Below are 16,890 nucleotides of genomic sequence, written 5' to 3'. Positions count from 1 at the left end.
TTTAAAGGAGAACGGAAAGCCATTCACATGGAGGTGATATGGGGTCTGTGGGGCAGCTGAGACTCGGCAAAGAGGGTCCAGGGAATAGGGAAGAGTACAGGGACAAAACCTGGGGACTGACAATTCACAGAGCAGTGGCCATGGACATGACCTGTTCAACTGGGTGAGTCAGCAACACTGACAAGCCTCGAGATTTCACCTACAGATGCAGTCTTCTATTCACTCTTGAAAGAGAGAAAGATCCAGCAACAACTGGTCCATGCCTTAACGGCAACAATAACATGGAGCTTCAGAGGGGCTGCCTCTGTAGGGGAGGCATCATGTGTTTCTAGTTTACCACGGTCCCTCCCAGGATCACTTCATCACCAAGGGCTGTTATATATAGAACAGGCTTATTTTAAAGCTGGAGCAGAACTCAGCTTTCAGAGTTTGGAGGAGTGGGTGGGAGGTAGTAGGAGTTGAGACTGTGAGCAGACTCCTTCCTCGTTCATAAGTTTGGAGGTATAGAGAGGAAAGATGGAGAGATGAAGTCCCTGGTGACCTCTGCTATGGGGCAGGCACTGTGCACTTGGAGGACATGGCACCTGTCCTCAGGCAGTTTACCGACTAGCACAAAAGCCAGCACTGCTGCATCACTGGAGGACGAGGCCACCTTTCAGAAATGCCACTAGAGAGCCACAAAGTGTCAAGTGTTCTAAAGGAAAGGGCAGCTTAGAAGACGTGGAGAAAAAGGAGCCCTTGCACTGTTGGTGGGAATGCAAATTGGTGCAGCCACTGTGTAAAACAATGTGGCGGTTCCTCAAAAAATTAAAAACAGAATTACCCTATGATCCAGTAATTCCGCTACTGGGTATTTACCCAAAGAATACTAACTGGAAAAGATTATATGCACCCCTATGTTTTTACAGCATTTTTCCCCATAGTCAAATTATGGAAGCAGCCTCAGTGTCCATCGACAGATGAATGGACAAAGATGTGGTATATATACACAATGGAGTATTACTCAGCCACAAAAAGAATGAATCTTGCCATTTGCAACAACATGGATGGATCTAGAGAGTATTATGCTAAGCAAAATAAGTCAGCCAGAAAAAGACAAACATGTGATTTCATTCATATGAGGAATTTAAGAAACAAAAGAGATGAAGAAAGAAAAACAAGAGGTGAACCAAGAAACACACTCTTAACTATAGAGAACAAACTGATGGTTACTAGAGGGTAGGTGGGTGGGGGGATGGGTCAAATAGGTGAAGGGGATTAAGAGTACACTTATCATGATGAGCACTGAGTAATGTATGGAATTGTTGAATCACTATGTGCACACTGAAAGCAATATAACCCTGTAGGTTAACTCTACTGGAATTAAATTTTTTAAAATAAAAATAAGGGGCACCTTAAATCAGCTCCTCCACTCCACTGTCTTAACAAATGGAATACCTAGCGGTTAGATATCTCTTGTTAGAGGTCTAAATAAATGTTCTAAATACAATATTGACTTACAAAGCATGGCTGCCATAGCATTTTTCAGAGCAGTAGCACTCTGGTTTATATGATCTTATATGCTGCTCAATATTCAGTCTTTCCAACAATAGGCCATCTTACTATAAGTATCACTGGAAAACCAGGCAGGTGAGTTTACATTGTTATCTGTGCTCTGTGGGTCTGCCCAGAAAGATCACTGCCTTGACTTTCTTTGAAGCTACTCTTAGGGGGCTTCAAATCAAATATGGGTAAACATTTTTCATGTCACGTTTAGTCTTTTTCTGTACAGCCCAGAAGTTTTTTTGTCCTTATGGCCTGAGAAGAAAGTTCAGGACTGAGACAAAGATTTGAGAGTCATCTGCATAGTACTGATAGTGGAGACCATGAGGGACAATGAGTTGACCAGAATCAGACAGTCAAAGAAAATGAGATAAGGGTCAAGGACAGAACCTTGAGTACTGCTTACATAAGGGTGTGTGATTGCCCTGCACTATTGTCCAAGGTCGAACTTCTAGGGGTGAATGCTTAGGAAGAGAAGGCACAGAGCCAAAACAGGAGCTGTGGGTTGGGAGAGGAGCAGCTATCTGACAGAAGGGGAGGCTTTTCCCAGGGGGCACAGCAGAGACATGTCAGAGTTAAGGAGTCCTGGAGGAGTTGTAACTTTTAATTGTTGCACAAAGAGTGGGCTAGATTCGACTTTTTCAATTATAGTAACACAGGTCGTGTGTTACATTGGGACTGCTTGCTAATTTACATGTGCAATGACTGGAAGGCAAGCATTCACTATAAGGGCCAAATGGATAGTCCTTCTTTTCTATTTTGTTTTAGCCTTTATTTTCAAACCAGAGAGTGTAAAGCTCTGAGAACGGTGTCATCCTTAAAACCTTGCAGCAGATTGTTGAGCTCCAACATTACTACAAAGCTCCAGACAGTTGGCAGGTGATCAGGCCATACTGTTGCCCAAAGGACATGGTGACTTACCTGCTGCAGCTTCTTTGTTTGGAAATAACTTGCTGTCAACTGCCACACTGATGTCATAGAACACCTCATCTTCGTTTCGGTCAGCATCAAACTGGGGGAAACAGGACAGACAAGTTGGGAACAAGAGAATGCATAAATTAGTTCATTCCCAAATATAATGAGCAAGCATCATATAACTGTATCTCTAATGAAGCAGGTCAACAGGAACTAAAGCCCTTGAGTCTTAAACAGACTCTTGGAGGATTTTTCAGTCTAGACCACACATATCAAACAAAGAAGGAGGGAGTCAGTGCATTTATTTATTTATTTAAAGATTTTTTAATGTTTATTCACTTTTGAGAGACAGAGACAGACAGAGCATGAGTAGGAGAGGGGCAGAGAGAGGGAGACACAGAATCCAAAGCAGGCTCCAGGCTCCTAGCTGACAGCACAGAGCCGATGAAGGGCCCGAACCCACAAACCGCAAGATCACCACCTGAGTTGAAGTTGGCCCCTTAACAGACTGAGCCACCTAGGTGTCCCTACAGTCATTTATGATTAAGAAAAATGTGTAGGATTTTCGTAACTTATAAAGTAAGCTTTGGAAAAAAATGATAATTGAAATTTACCTTGTGGCTTTTGGCTCTTAGGGTTTTTGTTTTTCATTTAAGAAACCCATGAGGGGTGCCTGGGTGGCTCAGTTGATTAAGTGTCCAACTTTGGCTCAGGTCATGATTCGTGAGTTCGAGCCCAGCATCGGGCTCTGTGCTGACAGCTCAGAGCCTGGAGCCTGCTTCAGATTCTGTGTCTCTCTCTCCCTCTGCCCCTCCCCTGCTCGGACTCTGTCTCTCTCTCTCTCTCTCTCTCAAAAATTAATAAAGATTAAAAAAAATTTTAAACTCATGAAAATACGGAGTTCTAAACAAGAGCGGAGGGGGGGATTTTCTAATGTACTGTTAAAAAAAAGAAAAAGGAACGTGCCCCCAAACCAAACTTTAGTTACTATACTAGATACTATAGCTACTACACAAAAGATGTAGTCTGTAGACACCATAGACTGAGATGTAATAAAAATGACAGATTTAAACATTTTACCATTCTTTAAAATTTACAAAAAATGTAAATATTGAAAAAATGCAGTTATATTTATAAGTTCTCTATTTCCCAGTTGTGCAATGGTTTTTAAAAATACACTTTAGTACTGAGTTATAATCAACATATAATAAACTGTACATTCAGATCAGTAAGTTTTGACATCTGTGTCTGCATACCTGTGAAACCATCATAAAAGTCAAAATAGTGAATATAACTATGTCTTCCAAAAGTTTCCTTGTGCCTCTTGGGAATGAATCCTTTCCTCCTGCCCCCCTACCTGGTAATCATTGATTATATGTCTAACTATAGATTTTTTGGCATTCTCTAGAATTTTATATAAAAGGATTTATACAGAATGCAATCCTTTTCATCTGGGTTCTTTCACTCAGCCCAGTTATTTTGAGATTCATCAATGTTGTATCAATAGTTCATTCCTTTTCATTGCTGAGTAGTATTCTACTGTATGGATACACTGTTCATCTCATCCTGGGTATCTTTCAGCTCATACATTGTAGCTTTCATCTCTAGATGCTTAATTTGAGTCTTTAAAAAAAATCTACGTCTCTATTGACGTTTGAAGGTCTCTATTGAAGGTTTGAACATCTAAACATCTAAAATACAATTATAACAGTTTAAAAAACATGTTTACTTATTTATTTTAGAGAGAGCAAGGGATTGTGAGTGGGGGAGGGGCAGAGAGAGAGGGACACAGAGAATCCCAAGCAGCCTCTACCCTGTCAGCGCAGACCCCCATGTAGGGCTCGAACTAATGAACCCTGAGATGATGACCTGAGCCGAGACCGAGAATCAGACACTTGGACTGAGCCACCCAGGTGCCAAAATATAATTATAACTTTTAATGTCCTTTGCTGGTTCTAACATCTGGTGTCAGTTCTGAGTTAGTTCTGATTGATTTTTTCCCACCATTATGAGGCATTTTTCTTGTTTTTTTGCATGCTTGGTAATTTTTATTGGACGCCAGGCATCATCATTTTGACTGTGTTGGGTGCTAGATATTTTTGTATTCCTATAAATATTCTTGAGCTTTGTTCTGGAATGCAGTTTAGTTACTTGGAAACAACTTGATTCTTTCAGATCTTGGTTTTAAGATTTATTGGGCTAGCCAAATATTTGCTAGAACTGATACACAAATTCAGTAAAGTTGCAGGATACAAAATGAATGTATAGAAATCTGTTGCATTTCTATACACCAATAATCAAGTAGCAGAAATAGAAACAAACCAAGGAATAAATCCCACTTACAACTGCACCAAAAAGCATAAGATACCTAGGAATAAACCTAATCAAAGAGGTAAAAGACCTGCACTCTGAAAACTATAAAAACACTGATAAAAGAAACTGAAGATGACCCAAAGAAAGGGAAAAACATTCCACACTCATGGATTAAAAGAACAAATATTATTAAAATGTCCAGATTGCCCAAAGCAATCTGAACATTTAATGTAATCCCTATCAAAATGCCACCAGCATTTTTCAGAGTTAGAATAATCCTAAACTTCACATGGAACCACAAAAGACCCTAAATAGCCAAAGCAGTCTTGAAAAAGAAAAGCAAAGCTAGAGGCATCACAGTTCCAGACTATAAGTTATATTACAACACTGATGCAGCGATGAAGACAGTATGACACTGGCACAAAAACAGACACATGGATCAGTGGGACAGAACAGAAAACCCAGAAATGGCTTGATAGCTATATGGGCAATAAATCTTCAACAAAACAGGAAAGAATATCTAATGGAAAAAAGTCTTTTCAACAAATGGTGTTGGGAAAACTGGTCAGCACATGCAAAAGAATGAAACCAGATTACTTTCTTATACCATACACAAAAAAAAATTCAAAATGGATGAAAGACATAAATGTGAGACAGTAAACTGTCAAAATCTGAGAGCAGAAAACAGGGAGTAACCTCTTTGACACTGGCCATAGCAATTCCTTACAAAGTATGCCTTCTGAGACAAGGGAAACAAAAGCAAGAATAAACTTTAGGACTTCACCAAAATAAAAAGCTTCTGCATAGCAAAGGAAACAATAAAACTAAGAGGCAACCTACTGAATGGGAGACAATATTTGCAAATGACATAACTGATAAAGGGTCAGTATCCAAAATCTATAAAAAAACTTACCAAACTCAACACCCAAAAAGCAAATAATACAGTGATGAAATGGGCAGAAGACATGAATAGACATTTTTCCAAGGAAGACATCCAGATAGCCAACTGACACATGAAAAGATGCTCAACATCACTCATCATCAGGGAAATACAAACCAAAACCATGATGAGATACCACCTCACACCTGTCAGAATGGCTACAATTAACAACACAGAAAACAGCAGGTGTTGGCAAGGATGTGGAGAAAGGGGAACCCTCTTACACTGTTGGTGGGAATACAAACTGGTGCAGCCATTCTAAAACACAGTTTGGAAGTTCCTCAAAAAGTTAAAAATAGAACTACCCTGTGACCCAGAAATTGCACTATTAGATATTTATCCAAAGATATTTATCCAAATATACTGATTCAAAGGGACAAATGCATCCTGATGTTTATAGCAGCATTATCAACAATAGCCAAATTGTGGAAAGGGCCCAAATGTCCACTGACTGATGAATAAAGAAATTATATATAAATTATACATAAATTAAATTATATATATATATATAACTCAGCCATCAAAAAGAATGAAATTTTGCCATTTGCAATGACGTAGATAGAGCTAGAGAATCTTAAGCTAAGTGAAGTAAGTCGGTCAGAGAAAGACAAATACTATTTCACTCATACATGGAATTTAAGAAACAAAACAAATGAACACAGGGGGGAAAAAAGAGAGGCAAACCAAGAAACAGGCTCTTAACTATAGAGAATAAACTGATGGTTACCAGAGGGGAGGTGGGTGGGGGATGGGTTAAATAGGTGATGGGTATTAAGGAGGGCACTTGTGATGAACATCTGGTGATGAATGTAAGTGATGAATCACTAAATTCTACACCTGAAACTAGTGTTGCACTATTTTAACTGGCTGGGATTTAAATAAAAACTTGAAAAAAAGAAAGACTTGTTGGGTTGGACCAGAGCAGTGTTTAGTGTACAATTATTCCCCACAGTGGAGGCAAGACTCTTCAAAGTACTCTACCCATTGCCTTGTGAATTAAGAGGTTTTCCAGAATGGCTGGTAGAAAAAGGCACTATTCCAAGCCTGCTGTAGCACCAGCTAATCCTTTTGGGTGGTTTTGTCTCTCAGCTTCAGGTAGTTTCCTCAAATGCATACACTGCACAGTACTCTGCTGAATACTGGAGGGGAACCCTTATCATATCTCTAGAGTTCTCTTTCGGTGTAGCTCATATGTCTGGTACTCTGTCCTCTGACCTTGGTCTCTTAGACTCTCAACTCTGTTCAACCCATTTGGTCCACCATTCTCCACAAGGCTTCCTTCTTCCTGCTGAGTAGCCCGGTAACTTCCAACAGTAAGAGCAATCCTAGGGCTTTCCATGTTTGTTTCCTTTCTCTCAAAGAATCACCTTATGGCTTGTTGTAAGGTATCTTGAGAATTGCTTTTTAAGATTTTTAAATTTTTCTTTGTTCGTTTGTTTCAAGTGGGAGGGAAAATCCAGTTTCTTTTATTTTATCTGGGCCAGAGGTCTCAGCTCTTTAGCTTTTTAATCTTAATTAGTATCTTGAAATATTTAAGAAGAAACTAAGCGATTTATTCCTTTATATTCTCCTACTGAAGTGTTTCATCATTTTTAGCAAGGGAAATTTTAAAAGCCTGAATTAGAAAGTTATTTTTCTTACTTCTCCTTACAGTTAAAGCACCTCTGAATGGTGCTTCAAAGTGCTTTCTGTACGTCACATCAGCCCATGGGAAAGGTGAGGCAGATAGTTTTCTTTCTATTTTACAGGTGAGGAAATATCTACTCAGAGATATTATGACTTTCTCAAGTCAAACAGCTAATAAGCTGAGCTAGGATTTGCACTTCGGATGACTGACACTTTCCACCCTACAGATACCATCGTGGTAAGACAAATGCACCCCTGCTCGAATGAGTGTTACCACAGCCCTTTTATCTAAAAGCAAGATAAGAAAAGCAGCTGGTGGTTAGGGCAGATATGAGGAGACCATGAAGGCACATTTAGTGCCATCTTGATGCACTGCTCCTCATACCCATATGTATTATGGTTTTTTATTTTCAAAATATTTGTTAGCTATCATCAGTAAGGAGGAACATGTACTAAAGAAGGATTTTATTTTTTCTTAGGCTTTTGAGAAATGGATGGTAGTGTTGTGATTTTATAAATAAAAGAGCATAAATTTGTGTTTTAGCATGGGATTCCTAGAAAACAGAGCCTAAAGCAAAACATGGGTTAACACTTTACCAGAGGTTTTGTGCTGTGTGTGTGTGTGTGTGTGTGTGTGTGTGTGTGTGTGTAACCTCAGGACAGTAAGTGTGAGGAAAAAAGAAAAACAAGGCAAACAGGAAAGGAAAACAAATGTAAGGTAGTACATTCCTGGACTGGCCCCAGCTTCACAAGAAAACAGAGCTGCTAGGTTGGTCTCTAGAAAGACTAAATGGACCATCTACATTTCAGAACAAGTCTGATGGGGGGGGGGGGGCTTGTCCTTTCAATTTCCTGTATTTCACTGGTCCAAGTTTTACCTCTGAGGAGTTTAGTACCCTCTAATTCTTGGGTGTGCTGTCTAGCCCCTGGGGCAGCCACTGAGAAGACGTATCCCCACACCACAGAGAGCGGAGCGGCAGAGCATCTGAATCTAGAAGTGCTGAAAGAAGCCAGAGCCTCTGTAGGTCTGGTCTGGTTGGGTCTGAGTGCTGTCTCTGTAGAGACTCCCACCATGGTGGGTTTGATGAAGCCCTGCCTTCCACCCTGAAGAGGATGGCTAGTTGTCAGCAGTGTTGGAGATACAGGGCAGTGCTGGCCAGGGCTCTCCGTTCAATAAGCAACCAAGGCCTGGTGCACAAGTGAGTCTGGGAGGCTTAAAATTGGGCTCAGACAGCTTAAAACTCTGCTAGAGCTGGATTTGAAGTTCTGCTTTCCCCTGTAGCAGCCGTCTGACTTTGAGCAACTTATTTCCCCCCTGTTCTTAGCACCTACACAACAGGATTGCTGTGAGGACTAAGGAGATGGTATATATTTAACACATCAGCACACAGCCTGCAGTTCGTTTTTGTCTCTCTCTCTGACTTCCTAGGTCTGAGGGAGTATATCTTACAGTTATTTGATCACTTCTATATTTTGGACACACATACACACTTTTTTTTTAACTTGGGGATTGTGGAATAATGAATACAAGAGACTTTGAGACGTTCCAGGAGATATCCATTCTCTGACTGATTTGAACAAAGCTATGTTTAGTTCTAGCACAGGCTAATGTACCTGATTGTCTCAGCCCAGAGGCAGATTGCAAAAGGTAAAACACTATCCATAAAAACCTTCAACAAATATTTGCTGAGTAACTACTACATGCTGGGTAGACTCCAACTAACTACTGCTAAATGTTTGGATGATGAACATGGAACCATGAAGAAGGACGAGGACACCCACATAACCAACTCAACTCTGGATTTTGCAGATGCTGCTGAAGCTCATTTACTTCTGCATCAGGACCACAGAATTGAACTTAGGCTGCTTTATTTTCTGGGACATCCCACTTGTACAACTCCAGGGCTAGCATAGGACTCTTCCCTCCATTCTTTTAGCAGATATTGTGGCATACAGACCTTGGAGAGCATTGTGATGGAGTACTATCAGAACAATTGACACTTAATTGGCTAAGGCTCTTGCAAAGTGGTAATGCTCAGTGTTTAGAGAGGTTGTATGTATGGTTAGAGGCAAACTGGCTTTGAAATCATCATTTTACTTATTGCACATTTATTTGTTTTTGCACAAACTATATACATTAATGGATTTCAACCAGGAGAGATTTTGTCCACCCATCTCTCCCCCACTCCCAACAAATGTTGGGAGACGTTTTTGGTGGTCACAACTGGCAGGGGGACACGACTGTCCAGGGATGCTGCAAAATATCCTATAATGCATAGGACAGCCCCTTCATGACAAAGATTATCCAGTCTGAATGTCAATAGTGCCAAAGCTGAGAAACCCTAATCTTATCAGGTTTTGAGTTTCTAAATAGTATTTTGAAACTCAGGTAGTGATGATTTTTCTTTCTTTCTTTTTTCTTTTTAAGGAAAAAGGTTTTGAGCTGCAAGAACCTAGGATGTTTACTTTAAAATGCAAAGCAGGGGCGCCTGGGTGGCGCAGTCGGTTAAGCGTCCGACTTCAGCCAGGTCACGTTCTCACGGTCCGTGAGTTCGAGCCCCGCATCAGGCTCTGGGCTGATGGCTCAGAGCCTGGAGCCTGTTTCCGATTCTGTGTCTCCCTCTCTCTCTGCCCCTCCCCCGTTCATGCTCTGTCTCTCTCTGTCCCCCAAAAAATAAATGAACGTTGAAAAAAAAATGCAAAGCAGTGCAGAAGTGACAATGCTGCAGGGGTAGCCTAGGTGGAGGGTGATGGAATGAAAGTTTATCTACATCTCACAGGTGAGAACCGAGCTTCATGGGGCAGATGGAATCGTGTGCCACTACAGCAGATGCTGTCTGACGTTGCTCCCAGCTCTGAAATCCTGTGATTGGATGGGCAACTTTATCTTTCTTGGTGACTGTCGTTTGTCTAGCAATCTTAACAAAACTCTCTTATTCTGAGGGAATGGACTCGCAGAGGACATGGGCTTGCATAATCTGTTTAAGGTCATTTAATTTAAGAGGGCTGGGGAGGTCAACTGGAAGTTTCAAAATAAGATGCTTACCAAATTCCCCAGTTGACTCACAAACACATGTTTTAACTTGAATAATAAATGTGGGAACAGCTTTCAAAATCATACAAAACATACCTGCATAAGGGAAAGAAATTACAGGAGGGGGAGTAGAAGCACTGCCATGTGAGGAGAAAGGGGCAGTGACGGTTTGCATTTTTAAGGGCAAAAATGAGTTCATGGTTTTGTTTTCTTTTGGCGCTGATTTGCAGGCTGCAACAGGCTGTCCAAATCTTCTCCATGGAGACAGGGTTTTCTGCATTCTTCGCTCTGCTAGGTAGGAATGTTAGGTTTACAAAATATCTCTAAGTGGACTCGAAGGGAGAATACTAGTTCAATTTCTCTTTCCAGATTCCACCTTTCCTTAAGTCTAGGTCTGCCTCTCACTTTTTCTCTGCTTAAATTTGAGAAGGAAACAAACTGGTTCTGTTATTAGTATTGTCTTAGTTTTATACATCCCTTAAGTATCATTCTCCGAGCATCAAACTCATTGCCTGAATTATTTACTTCTCCCTTGTTTCATGCAAAGGATTTCAATTAAGCATGCTCTCCACCAATGGCTTTCATCGTCTGCTGCTGGAGATCCCCCAACATGCAGATAATTGGACTTCAAATTTTCTCTTTTATATGTTTAGAGACTTCCCTCTAAATGACCGATTGGTTGGCATCCTCTTCACAGTGATTTTGTTTTTCTCCAACAAAAATTGGATATTGCATTAAAATAGTAATAATGTAAAGATCTGTGGTAACTGGAGTGAAATGTGTAGTTATCTGCGATGGAGTAATGGCAGTTGGTAATCATCTGCAGAATTGTGTTTCTGAAGCTTCATAATTAATTACAAAATCTGAAAGGAAAGCACCAACATGGATTTGGTGGGGGGTGGGCAGGGATAATATTCTGAGTAAGCTGAGTCAATCCCCTTTTGATGAGCGGGGTTCTTGAACCAGGGTGTGTAGAACATATTTCTTAACAGAATGAAATAAGGGGAAAACGTGAGAAGATATACCTAAAAACAGACATGATTGGTATGCGAAGAGATGAGTACAGAACACTGGAAAGCCGTGGATATCTGAGTAAGGCTCTTCTCAGCTTTTTGTATGGAATCTGTATTTCACTGGATATTCAGATTATAGACAGCATCTGGAAAATTTGGTCGGGAGTAAGTCAACACAATAAAGTGGCTCCAGAAAAAATTACTGCAATATTTATGAAGTGTTTTAAGAAAAAGTTTTTTCCTGAACTCAAAACCTTAATGTAATAATGACTGACTTATCTTGTTCTAGAGACTTAGAAAAGGAGACTGCGAATTTTGATTATTGTTATTATATTAGCTCAGAGGTCATTTTTCAGAACCTGCATCCGCATCAACAGCCAATCAACAAAGTACCAGGTACAGTTACCATTTTTTTAGCATCTACTATGTGCCATTCACCGTTAGGGCTTTCTTTATATGATTGTATCATTAAGTCCCTACAATATTATTATAAAAGGGGTATCGTTATCACCAGATTCAAAACCTGGGTCTTGGAGAGAGTAAATAACTTGTCCAAGGTCACGCAGGTGATAGAGCCAGGATCTGAATCCACATCTGGCCTATCAAACTGTGAGCGCCATCACCTGCCAAGGCTGTGAGGATCAGCTCTTAGCTCCACGGACAGACTTCATCTTAGCTGGGCACTTGTAAAACAAATCAAGGCTTTCAGAAGGACTCCTGGGACAGGCCTCTAAGAATCTGTAGAAGCCAAGCCATGCTAGGTCCAGATGCAATACACTCAAACATTCTTGATCTTATTCCCTAGTCCCTATTTTCAGGTACAGTTGGTAGTCTTACTTCTCTGAGCGATGGGTGTATGCTACTAGGTGGCTGTAGCTGTTGGCAGAAGGGCCTCCCTCTCTGCCGGCTGGCCAGGAGCCCTGGAAGGAGTAAGGACAGGCAAAGTTGGCTATAAGAGACAGAAGACTGCCTAGCTCCTCACAGAGCTCTCCTGGGTTAGCTTCAAGTTACCAATTTCAGAGGGAAACTGGCTACTGCTTCATAGTCCTCTTTGTCTACTGTTGACTTCAGTTATACCCTCCATAGCAGCTTTCTTTTTTTTTATAAAAATTTTTTTACATGTATTTATTTTTGAGAGACAGAGAGAGACAGAGCACAAGTGGGGAGGGGCAGAGAGAAAAGGAGACACAGAATCTAGAGCAGGCTCCAGGCTCTGAGCTGTCAGCATAAACCCTGACGTGGGCTTGAACTCAGGAACCGTGAGATCATGACCTGAGCCAAAGTCGGACGCTTAACTGCCAGAGCCATGCAGGCACCCCTCCATAGTAGCCTTCAAAAATGTCTTTCTGCAAACTACCCTGCCTCTCAGTATGAGGAGAGGACTTACGTCATCTATCATCCGTGTCCCTTTTCATCCCAACTCAATCCTTTCTCAGCAACCAAAGAAAGAGTATGCCTACCCTCTTTCTGAGAGCCTCTTTGGGGTTGGAGAGAGGAGTTCTGCTATGGGTCCATGTCTGGCCTGCTGCTGTCTGGAGAGGCTGCTCTACTTCTGCTCCACAGCTCCAGGGACTGGTACCCAGGGCCTGGCCTGGCTCAGTCCCTTCTCCCTACACCCCAGCCAGGGCTGCAGCTCTGCCTCTGACTGACAGGCAGCTTTCCAGAAGCCTTGCTTTGGCCATCTCATAGGGGATGGTGGACAAGGCCATGCCACCCATGAGAGGGGAAAGGCTAGGTCTTCAGTCATAAAGGAGGCTGATGATGAGACAGGAGGCCCAAGAATAAAAAATCCAAGTTGGTGGTGGGAACTGGGTCTGGAACAATTTTTGAAGTGAAAGGTTTGTGGCTATAGTAGCTGATTATTAAATTTTGTAGGCTCAGGTAGAACTCAGAGCAGACTGACCAATGTTCAGATTATGAATGGATAGCAAATGGCCAAGATCCTGCTCATTAATCTCTGTGGGCACTATGATGCGATGCTTTTGAAACTGCTGAAAAAAAAAGTTAAGTTGCTACATGTGGCATCTAAAAAAAAAGCCAAACTCATAGAAACAGAGGGTAGAATGATGGTTGCCAGGAGCTGAGGCACAAGGGAAATGGGGAGATGTGGGTCGAAGGGTACAAACTTCCAGTTAGAAGATGAATACATTATGGGGACCTAATATTCAGCACAATGACACAGTTAACAATATTATATATTTGAAAGTCGCTAAGAGAGTAGATCTTAAACTTTCTCACTACACACACACAAACACACACTGTAATTATGTGAAGTGATGGATGTGTTAACTAACCTTATTGTGGGAATCATTTCACAACATACACGCGTATCAAACCATCACACTGTATACTGGAAACTTGCACAATGTTATAGGTGCTATAACTCAAGTTAGAAAAAAATAAAATAAAATGAACTTGCTGCAGAAAGCACATAAAAGATATACTCAATGAATGGAAGTAGCTGACATAAACCCCTATTTAGTACATGTGAAAAGGATTTAATATTTTATTAAGGTGCACCTTAGTGGCTCAGTCATTTAAGCATCTAACTTCAGCTCAGGTCATGATTTCATGGTTTGTGAGTTTGAGGTCCACGATGGGCTCTGTGCTGACAGCTCAGAGCCTGGTGCCTGCTTTGGATTCTGTGTCTCCCTCTCTCTCTGCCCCTCCCCTGCTCACACTCTGTCTCTCTCAAAAATAAAGAAACATTACAAAAATTTTAAAAAATTAAAAAAAGATGATACTACTAAATGATACATTAACTAAGAGAGTTCTGTAGCCCAGCAAATAGATTGATATAATGGATTTTGTCAAATAAGCCAAATTTTAGAATATGTCTTAGAATTAATATGGATTCTATCCAATCTCTTATACTGCATACATGATGTCATTCAATTCAATAAAGATTTATTGAGTACCTGCTTTGTGCCAGGTATGTGCTGGGCACTGAAGATGCATGGAGGAAAGAACAGATCATGTTAGCTTTCCTGTAATTATTAAGACACCAATAAAGACTAAAATACTTTCAAAGAACTCAATAAAAAAGATTAAAAGAAGAAAATGGAGAACAGACAAGATATACCCATTATAGACGAGAATCACATTGTGCAGTTCCTATTTTTTCTCCATTGCACCTCACAAGGCTCTGAGCCCCACAGATAGACAACAAATACTTGCCAAACTGAATTAACCAGAAAACTCGATGAATTAAAATACTCTTTTCCCTTCCTGTTTTCCCCTTCTTTCTCTCTCTCCCAGCATTCCAGCAATTTGAGGTTTTATACAACTACAAGGTGGTGGGATAAAGATTTAAACCTCTGCCAAGAAAGCTTCCAAACTAAAGAAGCTAGTTAAGAGTCTCAGAAGTCAAATTTCAGCCTCATGTGACATTTGGTACCTTTTCTAATTACAGGCTCCATTCTCTCCAGTGCTCAAGTGTCTCCTGCTGCAGAGCCCTAAGTGGCACCCTGGAAGCCTGAAAAAAACCGCTGTGCTGCCTAAGCACCAGATGTGTGACTAGAGGCTAATTTAGGCCCTGGGAAGATCAGGCTCTTTCTAATTCCTTTTATTTATTTATTTTTCTTTCTTTTCTTTCCTTTCTCTGTAGTTGAGATGTTTCCTTCTTCTGCTTTTATTACAGTAAAACCCTGGATTGTGAGTTAACTTGTTCTGCGAGTGTTCCACAAGACGAGCAAACATTTCTAATAAACTTTAACTTGATAAATGAGCCATGTCTTGCAATATGAATAGTATGTGATGCCAAGTGTCACATTATCACAACTGAGCCAGTGGTTCTTCTCTCTCTCTCTCTCTCTCTCTCTCTCTGTGGGATACGCCCTCTCAGACCATGGTGTAAAAATCAATCAGTGATTTTTCAGAACATTGGAAGGTACCCACAACTGGCACTAGTGTATTTTTGTCACCTCAAAGCATGTACGGACAGTCCTTTGCTTTTCCATACAAGAGTAAGCTTAGAAATGCTATGCTTCATTCTAGATCAGATTGCCTGCAGATATAGACCCTTTCCTCTGCTGCCTTGTTGCCAATTACATTAAATACAGAATATTATAAGACTTAATTAATACTGTACTGTAGTCAACATCCATGAGTGATAGTGAAAGTCACCCTACACAATAATCCTCCTCTCTCTTGTCTCTCTTAGACCAGCCACAAAGGTTTTCAAAGTAAGTGTAGGTTAATTTGTTTATTTTTCTTTATGTTTTGTATGTTCTTTTATATTACAGTACTGTAACCTTTTTATATGTATATTTTTGGGTTGTGGAATGAATCATCTGAATTTCCATTATTTTTTATGGGGGAATTTGCTTTGATATACAAGTGTTTTGGATTATAAGCATATTTCCAGAACAAATTATGCTTGCAAACCAATGTTTTACTGTATTTTCAAAATTTAAGTATTTGCACATACAGTGCAATACTGGTTTCAGGAGTAGAATTCAGTGATTCATCACTTACATTCAACACCCAGTGCTCATCACAAGTGCCCTCCTTAACACCATCACCCATATAGCCCATCTCCAACCCACCTCCTTCTGTCAACCCATAGTTTGTTCTCTATTATTAAGAGCCTCTTGCATTTTGTTTCCCTTTCTTTTCCCCCACCCTTCCTATATGTTCATCTGTTTTGTTTCTTAATTTCCACATATGAGTGAAATCATATGGTATTTGTCTTTCTCTGACTTATTTCACTTAGCATAGTACATTCTGGCTCCATTAATGTTGCAAATGGCAAGACTGCATTCTTTTTGATGGCCGAGTAATATTTCATGTGTGTGTGTGTGTGTGTGTGTGTGTGTGTGTGTGTACATAGTGTGTGTATATATATATATATATATATATATGTATGATATACAATATCATATGTATAATACATATATCACAGCTTCTTTATTGATTCATAATTTGATGGACATTTGGGTTCTCTCCATCATTTGGCTATTGTTGATAATGTTGCTATAACCATTGGGGTGCATGTACCCCTTTGAATCTGCATTTTTGTATACTTTGGGTAAATATCTATTATTTACAAATTGCTGGATCATATAGGGTAGTTCTATTTTTAGTTTTTTGAGGAACATCAAATACTGTTCTCTAGTATGGTTGCACCAGTTTGCATTCCCACCAACAGTGAAAGAGTGTTCCCCTTTCTCTGTATCCTCGCCAACACCTGTTGCTTCTTGTGTTGTTAATTGTACATTCTGACAGGTGTGAAGTGGTGTCTCATCATGGTTTTGATTTGTATTTCTTTTATGATGAGTGATGTTGAGAATCTTTTCATGTGTCTGCTAGCCACATGGATGTCTTCTTTGGAAAAATATATATTCACTATTTGCAGACGTCATAATACTCTATGTAGAAAACCCGAAAGACCCCTCCAAAAAATTGCTAGAACTAATACATGAATTCAGCAAAGTCACAGGTTATAAAATCAATATGTAGAAATCTGTTGCATTTCTATGCACCAATAATGAAGCAGCAGAAAAAGA

General features: G+C 40.3%; 1 protein-coding gene across 3 annotated transcripts in view; it reads right to left on the bottom strand.

Moving 5' to 3' along the window:
- The window catches only part of AK5 (adenylate kinase 5), a 259,870-nt gene that overhangs the window by 124,841 nt on the left and 118,139 nt on the right, over window positions 1–16,890 (bottom strand). For all 3 annotated transcript variants that reach the window (XM_086717334.1, XM_086717332.1, XM_086717333.1), the window contains exon 7: window positions 2,464–2,554. In XM_086717334.1, coding sequence (XP_086573460.1) covers window positions 2,464–2,554 — 91 coding nt within the window. The remainder of the gene's footprint in view (window positions 1–2,463; window positions 2,555–16,890) is intronic.

The sequence above is a fragment of the Puma concolor genome, chromosome C1 (genome assembly GCF_028749965.1).
Source record: "Puma concolor isolate L17-30 chromosome C1, mPumCon1.1.hap2, whole genome shotgun sequence".
Classification (NCBI taxonomy): Eukaryota; Metazoa; Chordata; class Mammalia; order Carnivora; family Felidae; genus Puma; species Puma concolor.
This window is presented reverse-complemented; position numbering and strand designations above follow the sequence as displayed.